Source organism: Phasianus colchicus, chromosome 10, assembly GCF_987193195.1.
Source record: "Phasianus colchicus chromosome 10, bPhaCol1.hap1.1, whole genome shotgun sequence".
NCBI lineage: Eukaryota > Metazoa > Chordata > Aves > Galliformes > Phasianidae > Phasianus > Phasianus colchicus.
Genome location: NC_143445.1, coordinates 13,497,142 through 13,512,528, shown reverse-complemented (window position 1 = coordinate 13,512,528; position 15,387 = coordinate 13,497,142). Strand labels below are relative to the sequence as shown.

The 15,387-nt window shown below is 39.5% G+C and overlaps 1 protein-coding gene across 4 annotated transcripts in view; it reads right to left on the bottom strand.

The window, feature by feature from the left end:
- ACAP2 (ArfGAP with coiled-coil, ankyrin repeat and PH domains 2) overlaps positions 1-15,387 on the bottom strand; it is a 57,186-nt gene that overhangs the window by 30,968 nt on the left and 10,831 nt on the right. For all 4 annotated transcript variants that reach the window (XM_090147367.1, XM_031596248.2, XM_031596249.2 and 1 more), the window contains exons 2-8: positions 11,239-11,296; positions 9,498-9,617; positions 8,101-8,154; positions 5,141-5,199; positions 4,459-4,642; positions 2,957-3,001; positions 1,871-1,966 (exon numbers count right to left, since the gene is read on the bottom strand). In XM_090147367.1, the coding sequence (XP_090003493.1) occupies positions 1,871-1,966; positions 2,957-3,001; positions 4,459-4,642; positions 5,141-5,199; positions 8,101-8,154; positions 9,498-9,617; positions 11,239-11,296 (616 nt within the window). The remainder of the gene's footprint in view (positions 1-1,870; positions 1,967-2,956; positions 3,002-4,458; positions 4,643-5,140; positions 5,200-8,100; positions 8,155-9,497; positions 9,618-11,238; positions 11,297-15,387) is intronic.

Genomic DNA, 15,387 nt, shown 5'->3' with positions numbered 1-15,387 from the left:
TCATGTCCCCCACTGCTCTATTTCCCCTGCTTGAAATGATACAAATGAGAGCAAAAGAAAAAAAAAAAAAGAAAAGGGACACTACAGGGTCTCACACCCTTACATTGGACAGCCCAACAGTTATGAACCATCACACAGCTGGGACATGTGTTTCTTAGTCCAGGTTCTGCCAGTTTCTCAGATTCTCAATAACATCTCTTTCCATCTCCTGCTTTTCACTACAAAAATAGCACTGCATCATTCCAGTTCCAAAACTCAGACAAGAACTTATTCTTTTCACTCCAGTCAGAAGCACAACAACCAAACAGCAAACTACTACTAAGAACTGTGGCAATCACATCATTCAGTCAAAATCCCAGTCCTTCTACCCATGATTTGTTAGCCTTCAAAAATTAGATTCCTCAAAATACTGCATTTACTGGTGAACGCATACTACACCAATTCAGTGTTTTAAGTGGTATTTTATGCAGAAGTAAGAGTAAGATGTTTAGCTTTTTGCATCTTTACTCTAGAACGAAAATTCAAGTCAGTTCTTTTTTTAAACTAATACATTTCATGTGAGAAGTGCCAAATATCAAAATTTCCATGCAAAAGCATATATCACTCTTGTGTGTCATTAAAGCTTCTCTTACAATGATCTGATCCATGACTGATATTACACTGACTTAAAATATTCAGAACACAGAAGATGCTCAGTTCTGTCATATAAACTAGTTGTCTTGAAAACATAAAGCAAAAGAATTACACACAACTGTACGACTTAAAATGGCTTAAATTTTACTATTTTACATGCTTTGGTCTAGTATTAAATGTGGAGGCTGGTGGTCCTGCATGTGGCAGGGGGGTTGGAGACTCATGAGGCTTGAGGTCCCTTCTAACCCTGGCCATTCTGTGATTCTGTGAATCTGCTATTAAATGTCATATGAACACAAGATTCATCTGAGAATAAGAATTTATTTACTAACAAGAGCAGCCAAGAGTATTTTCAGAAAAATCTAACAAATGCCCGTTTCATGTCTCACCATACCTCCCTCACCGCCTGTCAAACACAGATAATTCAACCAAAACAAACTGCAAAATCATTAACAGTTACATTTTCATGAGCTATTTACAAGTCTGTATCTGTTACTTAAAAGCCAATGTCTGCCACAGGAAAATCCAACAAGTTGTACAACTTTAGGGATATCAATCCAGCTATGTTCCATTTGCAAAAAAATTAAACACTCTCAGCTTTGGGTTTTCTATATTTAACTCCTTTAGTTGCTAAGATACCAGCACCAAAGTGAGTGTTACAGAAAACTCTGTACAAAATAGATGAAGAAAATGGATGATCAGCCATTCAAAAATAATCCTGTATTCCTAACTCCAATGAAAAAGAAACATGAAACCTAACTGGCAGCATAAAGCACTATCAGCTATACAGCTTTTGTTTGCTTTCCCCATCTTCTCTTCTAAACAGGTACAGAACACACTCTATGCTATCAAAGCACTATAGTTCAACAACTACAAAATGGGTGGATGTAAAAGATAAAAGGCACACAGACAGTGTTAAGGACAGTCACACACACCTGAACCTTTAACTTGCTATTAGTGCGCCAAAGGCCAAGGGCTGCAGCTGAAGCAGCTCTTCCTTTCTTGATGGCAGGATAGAACAAGGAAATTTCATAAACACTTAGCACCACATCTGCTTGAGATGAATGCAGATGCATCTGTTTGCTGCCATTTATTTACTTTCATGCATGAATAGACATTTAGAATTTGGGTTGGTTTTATATATCTACAATATGCCTCACATGCGTACATAGATGGACCTTTCTTCCACACCAGCACATGGTTGTTTATTTATAAAGCATTATTTTTGAAGTCTTACCTGTGCACCCAGATCCTTCATGTAGGGCCCAAGCTCACTGAAAAGATCATAGCCTTGATGGAAAAAGGTCAAATGGGCATACATAAATGACAACATCTAGAGGGAAAAAAAGTAGATATTTTAAAAAGGCTCAATCAGATATTGCATAAATGTCCCTTAACTAATCCATGTGAACAGAACTTAAAAGAAAAAAAAAGTAAAGCAAAAAATCTGGAGTTGTTTTCTGCTGTGTTGTCTCTCTGCAATTCTACATGAAAAGCTTGTACAGCTTTCAATGATGTAAGCAAGCATGCAAGGTAAAGGCAGCAAAGAGCTACACAAAGTATTTCAGAAGATGTTTGCATTAAGGACAGGAAGTTACAATAACTCCTGTCATCTAAAAATTTGTTAGTGCCTGTTTAGCTAGCATATGTACAACAGAGAGACTACATGATTTATTTACCAACTATCCAAAACAATAACTTTTATGAACACAGCTGAGATAAGACTGTCCAGTCATAAAGGAAACAATTTGGGAAGATTTAGAGCACAATGACAAGCAGCTATACTGCTGTGATCCAACAGAACTTTGTGCTGTTTAAAGAAATTAAGGAAAATACAAATTTAGAGCTTTGAAAGAAAGGCACCATTTAATTTTGTGGTCGATTTAGCAGACAGCACACTAAAGCATATTGTATATTAGCTGACTCCAAGCTATTTATATTAAAAAATACCATTTTTGTACAAATAGCTTAATCCATCTTAGAACAGACTATGAAAAGTATTTATTGTTTATAAATGAATATAGCAGACTTAAATAGCAGAATTCTTGGCAAACAGAGTTCAATTTTAACCATGAAGCACATCCCAAAGAACAATGAAAACCTTATTAAAATGTTCAAATCTGAACCAAGAGATTGCTAAAAAGAACTAAGTTTCTATGCCAAGTTATAGTAAAGACCAAGCTGACTATCCTCAAAGTGCCAACTGTACTTGTAATGTTTAATGAGAAAAAGGACAAATTCATTTTTAATGTACTGCTTTGCAGTCATTTATCATTTTGATGTATTCAAATATATCCTATACAGAAATCAAAGCATATCTTACCGATTTTAAGATTTCTGATCTTCTTTTAGATTGAAGAACATTGATCTAAAGAAAAAAGAAAAAGTTGCTGATAGTTGCTGATTTTATTCAGCTTACAAATTTTCCCCAGGGAGGTAAATCTTCAGATTACTTCCAAATAAACACATCAAAGCTTAAGACAACAAACAAGCATAACTCAATATCTAATTTCACATGGCACTTCTAAAACTGCAGAAACTGTATGCGAGTTTTTTTATGATTTTAAAGTGATGCAATCATAGAAAGCTTGCAACTATTGACTTCTACACTAATAGTCATAACTTTCTTAGGCAAGAAGAGAAAATTAACATGTTGTCTAGAAGGAATACAATAAACCTCTGAAACAAGGAAAATTTGTATCCATTTTCAAGAAACTGAATTGAACATTTCAAATCCTCTTTTTGACAGCATGAACTAATCCTGCTCACCAATCTCTTAAAAATGCTGCTGGCAGCATCACTGTCTTAAGTGTCTAGAGACAAAGAACAGACTGGGCCACACTTATTTTTCCTTTCAGCTGACACTTTCTAAAGTGTTCCAGAACTGAGAGACACTCCCAGTCACTGAAACAAACAAGATCACAATAACTTCAGTCACATTTTGCATATACTTGTACTTTTAAGCTGGCTGAAGTAACTGGCCAAAGGTATTGCCCTAGAACTTGAGATATTTCACTTTATATAAATATAAAAAGGATGGATTTAATTTTTGATATTCACTTAACTTTATCTTCTTTGTCTCCTAATCCTCAAAGTTGCCATCCAGACCTGCCTTGGATTTAAAGGCCCCATACAGCAGGAAAAGAAATGTGTAATTTTGTAATTTAACACCTCTGTATCAGTTCAAAGATTCCAGCAGCAGGAAAGCTTAGTGAAGCTATAATCAAAACCAGGCTGTAATTCTACACCAAAACCAGAATGTAGTTCTACAGTTCCACAGTTGGTATTTTGGAAAACTGTCTGCAGTGAAAATAATTAAATTTGTACAGAACAAACCCCCAGCTCAAGGGAGAAAATAAGAGGAAAGCGAGGGATTTGAAATGCAGTTCAAAGTCAGTACAGCTGCAAAGAGGCTGTTATTGTGAAGCCACTCTTCCAGCAGAAAAGAGTCATCCAAGCAGAAGGGATTCCTAAGGGTGAATTCATTTTTTGCCTGCATTAATTAAGAGATGCTGAAACTCTGCCTTGCTACTATAAAGGCACCTTTATCATAGGAACTGTACGACGTTAGAACACACAAATTCCAAAAGACAAATGAGCTGCAGGTCAATGGGCACAAGGACCCAGTCTACAGCAATGGCTGCCAATCTCCCCACACCCGTCTAATATGTTGCACTGCCCCTCAGAATGATTCATGTCATTTGTATTTGCCAGGCTAGGTTACAGTTTATATTTTAAATTTTTAAGAAACTACAGCATAGCCAACTTACAAAACACATTTAGGTCAGAAATGTCAAGTTTGAATAGCATTACTGCTGCATTTACCTGAAGAACGTAATCCAGAGCTATGTGCCGAAAACATTTCCGTGTTGCAGTCAAAATATTGGTTGCCTCCTCTACTTCATGTTGCTTATTTCTTTGAACTTGGGCATTTTTTACTAGAGCATTCTCTTTTTCTTCACTAACTTTTTCAAACTGCTTCTTTGCATCTTTAAATTTTTTAATATCCCTGCAACAAAGGAAAGATAGATGGCAAATGAATTCCAAAGCACAAAGTAAGTGTTTAAAGATTCACTAAATGGCCTGTGTTGTGACTGTTACAGCTACCTTCTTTGCTTTCACATTCGTTAACAAATGCTGAGATCAAATAAAGAAATCAAAGTATTACTGCAGCCTCTCTGTCCTCTTCTGAGGAAAGGAAAAAATTGAGATTTACATCAGTGTATCTCCTTCTTAGTGGGAAAAGCTTTAGTAAGCACTTTTCTTCTAAACTTGGAGAATGACAACACATAATTTATGGTTAGTAATTTGAACCATTTCCATTTAAACATTTCTGCAGCTGAAACAAAAGCCTCTCAGATTTTGAGTGATTTTTTACAAACTCAAATATGCTCTTCTTAACTTATGGCTGGTGAGTTTCAGGAAAGATGTTTCACCAACTCACTTATATCAGATGCTTTTAATTCAGTTTTATCTATGGTTTTCTCATAAGTGCAAATTAACTTACTCTTTAACAAAAGTCTGAAGCTGTGCTTTAATTGATCTTTGAGTCTGGTCAAACAGGATCTGAAAGAAAAGCATTAATATGTAGTTCAGTAACTTTAGGGTATTCATAGCTTTTCATTTTTGAGATGCACATTGACAGTGTTTAGGAATCCCTACATCCTGCAATCCATTCTAAGCCATTGCCTTCCTCAAAATTTGAAAATCTAAGACAAGAGTTTCTGAATTTATTCTGTGTGTCAAACTGAATACTTTTTCATGTTATATATCACTTCTGTAGTTAAAAACATCTTGCTTGAAAAATCTTTGCCAAACTCCACTGTGTAGCAAAAAACAAAAAAAAAAAAAAGAAAAAAGCAGTATAGCATAAACACAGGCTGATGACATTGGTCCACACTCACATAAACATTCATACAGGAAGGTATAAAGATAATCAAATTGACTGTGGCACAAGTTGTTTTTTGATGTAGCACCCACGTAAAACAATAACTTTCTAAATTCTTCTGAAAGAGGCATCACTGGACTTTCAGTGATTGGCACCTTTGGAAAAGAGGTTTGAGTCAGTGTGCCAGAACTAGCATTGCTACATGTCTACCTGCAGCAACACAGTGTTGGCATGGCACAGACACGTTGAGATGTATGCTTAAGATTTTCAACATACAAAGGCAAAAAGTAGACTGGAATCACATTCATCAAAGCAACAGCAAAAAATCTTGCAAGTGATGTCAGAGCAGAAGTGTACCTCGTGTTCCAGCCTGTTCTGATGGAACTTGGACTCAAGTCCAAGTGCAGCACCGATGGCATGACAGTCTCTTCACCCAGTGTCACTAACACAACTTAGCTTTGACGCACATTATAACTTAAATCCAGTTTTTGTCTTTTAAAGATGAGTGGCAGTCTCTGTTTTGCTGCTATGCTGATTTGTATGCTTAATTGTGACATCATGATTAAAGTCAAAAGAATACAGGGAAGAAGTGATTGTCGCAACTGAACACAACCTGTTCCAAAATGTAATGATTTAAGTGTGAAATAATCTCATTGAAAGAACAAGTCAAAAATTCAGTTTGAGTCTTAGCCTCCCTATATACTACATCTAGGATTAAAAAAACAAACAGAATCAACTATGCAATACCAAGCACTGCAGAGCAAACCACTTAGTAGCTTATGTTTTCCTCTTTCAAGAAAACACTGAAGGAAAGAAAATACAACTGAGTTCAAGCCACCCATTAACAGTGGTACTACATTCACTACTCAGTCTCCATTTTTGATGGTTTTCAAGACCAAACAGGATAAAAACACTCAGCAGTCTGACTCAACCTCACAGCTGACCCTGCCTGAGGCAGGCAGACAGAACAGCATCTCCTGAGGCCTCATCCAACCTGAATTATCCTTCATCTAACAGTAAGACAAGGAGCATCCAGAAGATGGTGTTTGTGTTCTCACTTTGGAAAAAGCAAAAAAAAACCCAGATAACTAGAACAGATAAAGTGCTTCTTTACAAGCTGGAAATCACACTGGGACTACTCCCACTGCTGACATTTAAGTGTGCCAGTGCCTGAGGAGTGCACCAATCGAGATCAATACACAAAGAATGCAACCAGATGGCAACTCCACTGATGACTGGACTCCCAGAAGCATCAGCCTTGCAATTCTACTTACAGTAACAAAGAAGCAGGAGGAAAAAATGTTAGGGGGGAAAAAAAAAAAAAAGATGTTTTTCCCAAATGAACAGAAAACACTGCCCAGACCATCATTTCACCAGACTTACAGCCTTCCCAACACATTACCTTTACCACATTACATCAGTCTGGATCTCAGCCTTTTTTGTAGCAAAGACACATACTGAAAAACTGGCAATAATCCACATCTCAGTGGGACCATCTCCTACCCCTTCCCTCCTTTCTCTGGACAGTGCCTGCTTCTCCTTTCCTCTTCTTTCCTCTTCTAGCTTGTCCTCACTCACAAGAGCTCTCCTGCCAACTTGGTCAGCAGCAGAGCTGGCACTGAGCTCATAAGTCCTGATGAACTAAGTAGATTCACACAAAGCTAAGCAGGGCCACAGAGTAAATCTGGCAAAGCTCTACTTTAAAATCCTATGCCATGCCTTACTTCTTATGTTTGTGCCTTTTGACAAGAGCCACTGCTCTACTCAGCATGCTTGAGCACAGCAAGGAAACAAAGGGGAAAAGCAGGACAGAACTCACGAGTAGCTCTACTTCCATCTGCAAGGCCTTCTTATGTCTCCTTGTTTGCTTTCTGCACTCAAACTGTCCCAGGGGAAGAGCTGGGATATGCATGATCTTAGCCAAAGTACTGCAAGTCACAATCATGTAGAACAAGAATAAAAGCAGGAACACGGGGCCTAGGTCATGTGTGTCAAAAGAAACATACACAGAGCAAAGACATGGCTAAGAGGGCAATCAGCAGCAAGAACAACGGAGATTAAGAGACAGACAACTGGATCCACCTGTTCTAATCTGAAGAAATTGCTGACATGAAAGGAATCCTTTTCTGTTTGCTACTTTGAACCTTCACATTGCTTCTCTCTGCCAAAATGTCACCGTCCACTTATTCTCCGTCTCAAGCTATCATTTTATTTCATTATACAAGACATTCAACTTGCATTGTTTCTCTTTCCTTCTAAGTTTGCATCTCAAACAAAACACACACACACACACACACACCCCACAGCTTCGTAGAACAAGTTTAGGTTGATGCTAACAAACTGAATTTCAGCTAAAACTATTTGAATTGCATTTTAAGTTCCTAGTACTATAAAGAAAACCCTACATATCTTCGGCATTGGAGTATTTGGAGATACTTCAGTTGCTTTCCACCACTTTTATGGAAAATAGAAGAGAAGCAGTAGGAGCCAAAGGAAGAAGAAGAAAATAGAAAAAAAAAGAACACCAGTGTAACTGGAGTTGAGCCATCAGGGTTATGTTCCAGCCAAAAATCACTTACATTGTGATAATTGATCATTTCCTGTAAAGTGTCAGAGAACTTCGTCAAGTTAGCCTGTAAAAAGAGAAAAAACAAAGTAGTTTTAAGTTCAGTACTACTAAATACATAACACAAAAGCAATGCTTGCAGCTTTAAAGAACTTAGGAAAAGATTTCCCTTCACATGATTATTCAAACTAAAACCATTTTGTTAGAAGGAAAACACGGGAATATCATAATGCAAATCTTCTGAAGGTACAAACAACCAAAACAAAATGTTTTTGCTACCTACCTATACATAAAGGACCAACCCGAAGCAAAGCAGGAAAAATTCAAGTTAAGCTGACTAAACTATGCAAAGTTTACATAATTTAACACAATATAAAGCTAATATAACTTATAAACACAATATAAAAACTTAATATTACACTACTTCATATTTATTAATGCTTATAAGTAACCCCAAAAGCTTGGTTAGTATGTTGCAATCATCCAAACATACACATTTACTGCATGAAGTGCTGCCTCACAGCTGGTATGGTTAGCACCACCAAAATGAATTTGTAGAAATTAAGTATCAACTAGAAACAGAAAATAACACTCCCTAACATCCTTGGCTAAAAGCTTTTCTAACAATAAAGAAAACCACCTAGCTGGAATAAAAAAAATGTAACAACTGATTAGAAGTAAAACTGGGCCAAATTTAGGGGATTTTGTCACTGTACAACATCTTAAACAAGTAAGATTCAAGACAACAAGCTTCAGCAATGCTTGAAGGCTATACAGGAGCCCACAGGCATTACATATAACCAGTGTGAAGATGCATACTTGCAGTCAATGCTGTTACATAACATGCATTAAACATGCATGATATACAGAGATGTGCACGTAATTACAGCTGCGCATTACATAACTTCATACTCACTTCACACCAATGGGAAATATTAAGTTTCCCAAATTAGCTTAACAAGTCATCAGTCTGAGGTTACAACTTCACCAATGTGAGCTTTGTACATTTAAAATCTAAGTGTCTATGGGTCAGAGCATGCTAGGCCCAGCTCCCCAGAGATCAACTCAAGGAATTCAGCTGTACAGAACTGGCTTTTACACTTTGTAGCTGGAACAACTACAACAAAATAAACAGGGCACACCTGCTCACTGCTCCACTCCTCCCAAGATGACTATTGCTTTCTCAAGATGTTCTGGAGTTTGAAAAACCCTCGTCATTACAGGATAATGCTGAAGTGAAACATGCATTTGCAATGCACCACAGCCCAGAAAGCTCACTCTTAAGGCATACTCCAAAGAAAAATGAGCAACAGCTCAGCAGCATAAACCCCAGCTACTTCTCTTGCTGAATGTTATACTATGCCCTTTTAAAGTTATATTTTTCTACATCCATTTTGACCACTAACTTACCTCCACCAATGCATCTTTACAGGAATACTGTGCGAGGTCTCGAATTCCATTCATAAACTGCTTGTTGGCCAAACAGAAAGCTTTCCCAGTATCAATCATTGCAATACAAAGCTTTACCAGCTAAAAAGAGGAAAAATGACACAGTGAGATGTTTGTATCTATGAGGTTTTGCTTGTTTTGTTTTTACTTTCTCTAAATACTATCAACATAACCTTTCTTTTCTCTTCACTTTTTGCTGATGGCTCCTTATCCTGATTACAGTGTCCATCTTCCAGGGAAGAGGAAGAAGCAGATAATTTAGTCCAGAAATCACAACTGTGGGACAGTAAGGCTGAGTGTAATGTGACCAATCAAGCAACAAGGTTGCCATCCAAGTATAGACAAACCATCACCTTCAGGCCATAGTTACTTAGTTCACACACAAGAAGCCTGGCTTTAGATTAAAGCATTAGACTAAATCACTAATGCTTCACATTACAATTACACTGCTTAAATACTTACCTTGTGTACTAGCTCTCTTGCCAGGTGAGTAAAAGGGTTTTTTTTTTTTGGTTGTTTCTGTTTTAAAATGCTAGGACACCGTCCCAGGGTAAAGAGTGAAAGGATTTTGCATGAAAAACAAAAAAACAAAACAATTGTATTTTTGGCACAGAACTCCTGCAAGAAGTCTGGAGGAGCAGGGCAAGATCCTGTACGGAAATGGAGAACTAGCCCTCCAAATGAGCCTTCTACACTGGTGGGAAACACAAACTTCCACGTAGTCTTTCAAATACTTGGATGCTTCGTCACCCCTATAGCAACAATGTCTCTTGCAGTATCAGCCTCACCATCATTGGCACCGGACAGCTGAAAGTAAGTATCCTTTATTTATTTTGAAAAAGCGAATGGTTACGCTATTAATCACAAACCTAAAAACAGTGTTACAAGATAAGGAAAAGCCTCTGGAGTTACCACCACACCTAACACAGACTTCATTTGTTTGCCAGCAGGCAACCCGCAAGTGCTGGAGCAAAGGTTCATATGCAAAAGCAGCTGAGGAGATCAGCAAATGGTATCTGCCTGCCGTATCAGATCACCGGCAGAAAATAAATTCAGACATTTAGCAAAAAATGAAGAAACGGTTTTCTTATAGATGTGAAAGTAAAGCAAGCCATGCAAAATGCTGCAAAGAAAGAAAAAAGCCTTACATACTGCTGTTTGGAGGAAAAAAAAAAGGATTGTAATGCACTGAGGGGGTGCTGCACAACGTACATTTTGCATACGTACACAAAGCAGGATGAATGTTTCAGCAGTTAAGTGCCCTGGGCTGCAGGATGGATGGATGCATACACACACACCACCTATCAGGCTATAACCGTGCCTGCAGACTACGAGGGATCCCCAGACATGATCAGCATGCAGTTCTCATAAAACCCAAGTTCTCAGAGCAGGGATAGCAAAGCCTGGGGAAGCTGATGGAGCTCTCCTGCAGCTCACGGGGCTGTCACATGCAAGCAAGGGTCCTGGCCAGAAGGCTGGTAGGGGTTGCACAAGCCCAGCCCCAGCTGCAGGATGCAGCCGCGCTGCCTGCTGCCGCCTTACCCAAGCTTGGGTCCCTGTGGTCCCGCTGTGTGCTCGGCCCACATCCATCCCCTCTGCAGCAGCTGCTGCCACTTCCCAGCTGCAGACTTCAATTACACAAACCTAAACAAGGATCCTGTGTTTTCCCCCAAAGCAGACATTCTTGAACTAAAAAGCTTACCTTGTCAAGTTTCAGTTCCAGTTCTGTCACATCTCCTTCTACTTCTTCTAAAGCTGCCCTGCATGGTTAAAAATGTTTCCATGTAAAATTTGATTGAAAAAAAAAAATACTCTGGGAGGTGGGGGAAGGGATAAGGACACATTCATTTAACCCATTTATTGGCATTGCAGTTTCACTGAAATCTGTGCTTACACCTGAAACTTAAAAAAACTACCAAAAATGCAGAGAAAGAAAAGACAGTAAGGAAAGGAAAAAAACACATTACCAGAAAAACAGTAATAATTCAGATAGCTTACTAAGAAGGGTTTGAGATCCAATTGTGTTATACCTTTATGATTGCCACATCTAAATGTTTCCTCTGCTGCTGGACAGCCAGTGACCCGTTATAATAATAACATGGAAAGAAACCAACTCTGAGTGAAATTCTGTAATACTTTGGTGACACTCCAGGTGCCAGCAGTCCTCTCACCCCTTTTTCTGCAGAACTACAGCAATAGGAGTACGAAAAATACCACACTTACTATCAGCTGGCCTTACAATACAGCTCAAGACAGTTACAGCCCTTACCTCTAAGTCAAGGCTGATTCCATCTTCTGGGCCAGCCAAATTCAAGCTTCCACCAAATGCTGCATTCGTAAAGCATTTCTAAACAGTAACTTTTTTTTGTTTGAAGGCGGAATTTTCCTTTGACACCCCCTCCCTTACTGCTACCTGGATAAAAACCAACGGGAGATTGAGAAAGGAGGGCACTTTGTTCAGAGTTCATGAGCGTAAGTTTCATCAGGCTCTAGTGCCTTGAGGATTTGCATGTATTCATTTCTGGCAATGACTGCTACACAACAAAAGCTACCCACTGGGGCTGTGCTCTCGAGTTACAGAACACTCAGTAGGAACAGCTGTATTCCCAGCCCTTGTCCCATCCCCAGGCAGCTCGTTCTGTCAGCTTCTCCCCCCCTTACAGCCCACAGAGGCACACTGCTCACCCGCTGCACTGAGTCCTGGGGAAAGCATGAGGCAACAGGAAGCTTTCTGCATTGTTTTTTGGAAAACTGGATTGGATAAATCTCACATTTCAGTCGTCGTCCCCTCTGCCCCCCCAAACAAACTTCCTCCTGGAGAAAGTGAAATGGGCAGAGAGCTACAATTTGGAGCAGGAATTCCTTCAGCCAGCTTTAAACTGAGGAGAGAGCACACGGGACCACAGCTTTACTGTCTCTTCTTGCTAATTCCAGTTCACATGAGTTCAAGCCAAGAATTAAAAAAAAAAATTTAAAAACTGGCTCAGCCCCAAACTAAGGGAAAGCAATTTTATTTATTTATTTCAAAAGAACAGATCTGAAAAACAACCAGTTGCCTGCAGTGCTCCAATACTATGCATGACATTCCCAGCCTTTTGCAGGTCACCCCAGTAGAGAATTACATTCCTGTTCAGTATCCAAAGGCATTCCCACAGTGACATCCTCCTTCTATAGCCAAGCACATTCCCCTGCAGTTACATTCTGGCTTCTGCTGTTCTCTAGCTTCACACATAAAAGGATTTCAGGCAATTTTACTTTCTTCTCTTTCTTCCATAAACAGTTAACTTGCATTTCAGCCTACAGAACAGAATTTTGTTTCTGAAGGAACTATGGAATGGAACACAAACAAACAAGCAAAAACTTCAAAAAAGAAAAATGATAAACATCTCAACATTTAGAATATTAGTTTGTATTAGTTTGCTTACAATCAGTGCAACCAATTTTATTTGTCTCTCTGGCATCAACATGAAAAGCATGATTAAGTCGTTTGTTTACAGAATCGCTGCAAGATCTGGTAAGAAAAATGTTTTGTGTGTGCTTAACTAGCAGGGAATTCTAGCTCCACAGGACTTAATGAGCTAAAAAGTTTGAGAGAGATTTGAGATTAAGAGGGGAGATAAGGGCAGTTAGAGCAGCAGAATGAAGACAGCACATCTGCTCAGCAATTACAGTTGTGCTCAGGGGTGGGCAGACACACAGCCCTTCCATCACTCCATTCCCTGCAGATGGGACACTGCAGCCCCCAGCTCAGGCTGGCCCATCACACACCCACAGGACAGAGGGACAGGACAGTACATCTGGGCATGGAACGGAGAGCTCCAGAACCCAGCTCTCTATTTCTCCTTGTTTCTCTGCATTAAACTTGCATCTTTCACCATTTCCATCACATTAAAACAAGTGGAATAGTTACTTTCATGCTCGCACACACACAGGATTGTGAGCTTAAGAATGGAGAGCATGCCCTCCTATCAGAATAGGGATACAGACATCTAATAACGCACTAACGTGGAAGTACCCATCCATCCAGAGGAATTAATTTCATACTGGGTTAGGGAACACATTAAAAACCCTTTATCTGAGCTGTGCATCTTTTTTCTTAATTTAATAGCTCATGAAGCCACAAAACACAAAGGTGCAGATCCTTCTCTAAAACATCTGTGTCTGGGATCCAAATTCACTGAAAACTGTCGCGATTGAGTAAATCCCACATCTTCAGCCAAGACAAAACCTCCAGCTATAAACAGAGGAAATGGTCACAAAACAACACTGAGGACCCAGTGCCAATTGTGACATGTACCAGGAATGCTGCTGCTTCAAAGTGGGAGCTGGGACCACGGTTTGCATCAGGCTAATCTTGGCCAAAAGGCTCTGGCATCAGGATTAAGGATCAGCTCTTCAAATCTGCCTCAGTATACGAACCAAAGGCAAACATCTGTGGCTGTGGGATGTTCAAACACTGCATGGCAAAGCACAAAAGCAGAACAGCTGCTTAAGGGTGGGGGACAGCTCTGTAAGTGAGCAGTCTCCAGATTTCTTCATGCTCCGTAAGAAGGACTCCCAGGAATGTGTTTCTCTCCACTGCTGTTCCTCCTCTCCTTGCCTCTCCTGAAACACAGGCATTTGCTAGAATACAGCTTCCTGCACAGCCATACTGCAATGCAGAAGGAATAGAGAAGACAAGGGAAGGAAACTCAAAACCCAACTTGGTGGCTCTGGGCAGCAGGACGGTGTCACAGGATGGTGTCACTGCATACCTGGCTCTGCAGGGGATGAAGGACAGGCTCAGGAACTGGGGGAGGACACCAAAAACCCCAGGAACCAAAGGAAGATAACTGCTGAGCTCTGCTCCAGGAGAATCACCTGCAGGCCATGAGCTGCAGGCACATCTTAAGGAATTAACTTAGCCCAGATGTGAACACCACGCACTGCTGAGCACAAGGCTGAGCAACCCACAGACACACAAGTGCCTGCTTGGCTTGTATGACCCCTCCTTACCCTTAGACTGTAAAAGATGGCAATGGTCAAGGCTCATAAAGGCAGCTGTTCATCAAATATCTGCATGGGAAAGTCACAGCTAGCCTTGTGCCTTCCACTCATTCATCCCATCCACTCATTCTATCTTCTGCTTTAACACTACATTCCTGGAAGCAAGGAGGCAAGATACTCATTATGTATCAGATGCTGAACTCAAGGCAACAAACTGGAGAAGTCAAATGTGCTGTGGATGATTAATGATCATTGTTAATTCAAGAATACAGCCCAGTATCACAAATTATTCAAAAGAATAACAGCCTATTAATAATTTCCCATGGGTTCCCCCCCATTTTATTTAAAGAAACTTTAAAGCCTAAATCTTAATCTCAATATTCACCTCCTAAATATATCTTAAGAAGAACAGAAACACACAAAAGTAAATGCTATTCAGACTGAGATTTCTGCATACCTTCATGTATAAGGATTTGTGGTGGGAATAGCAGATTCTCACCATTATAATTCCAACAATATTAGTGCTACAGCATTGTCTTCAAATCTTGCAAAGACACAGATCTCCTACCTGCACATATTCTGTACACAATCAACTGATTTCACTGCAGATGCCACACCATTTCAACTAACATCTACTATGGTTCAAAGTACAAAGCTGACATGTAATACTAGCCACAAGTTATCAATAGCTAAATCAAAGTACTTGAGAACACATTACTATATTCCCTTTTTTTTTTTTTCCACTGCAGTGTTGTTACATGAGAGCAGTCAGTAAGGCAGCATTACTGTGCCCCACTGCCACTGGAGAACAGTTCTGCCTTGGATGGATGAAGATGACTGAACGTGAACCAACAAGTAAATGGAA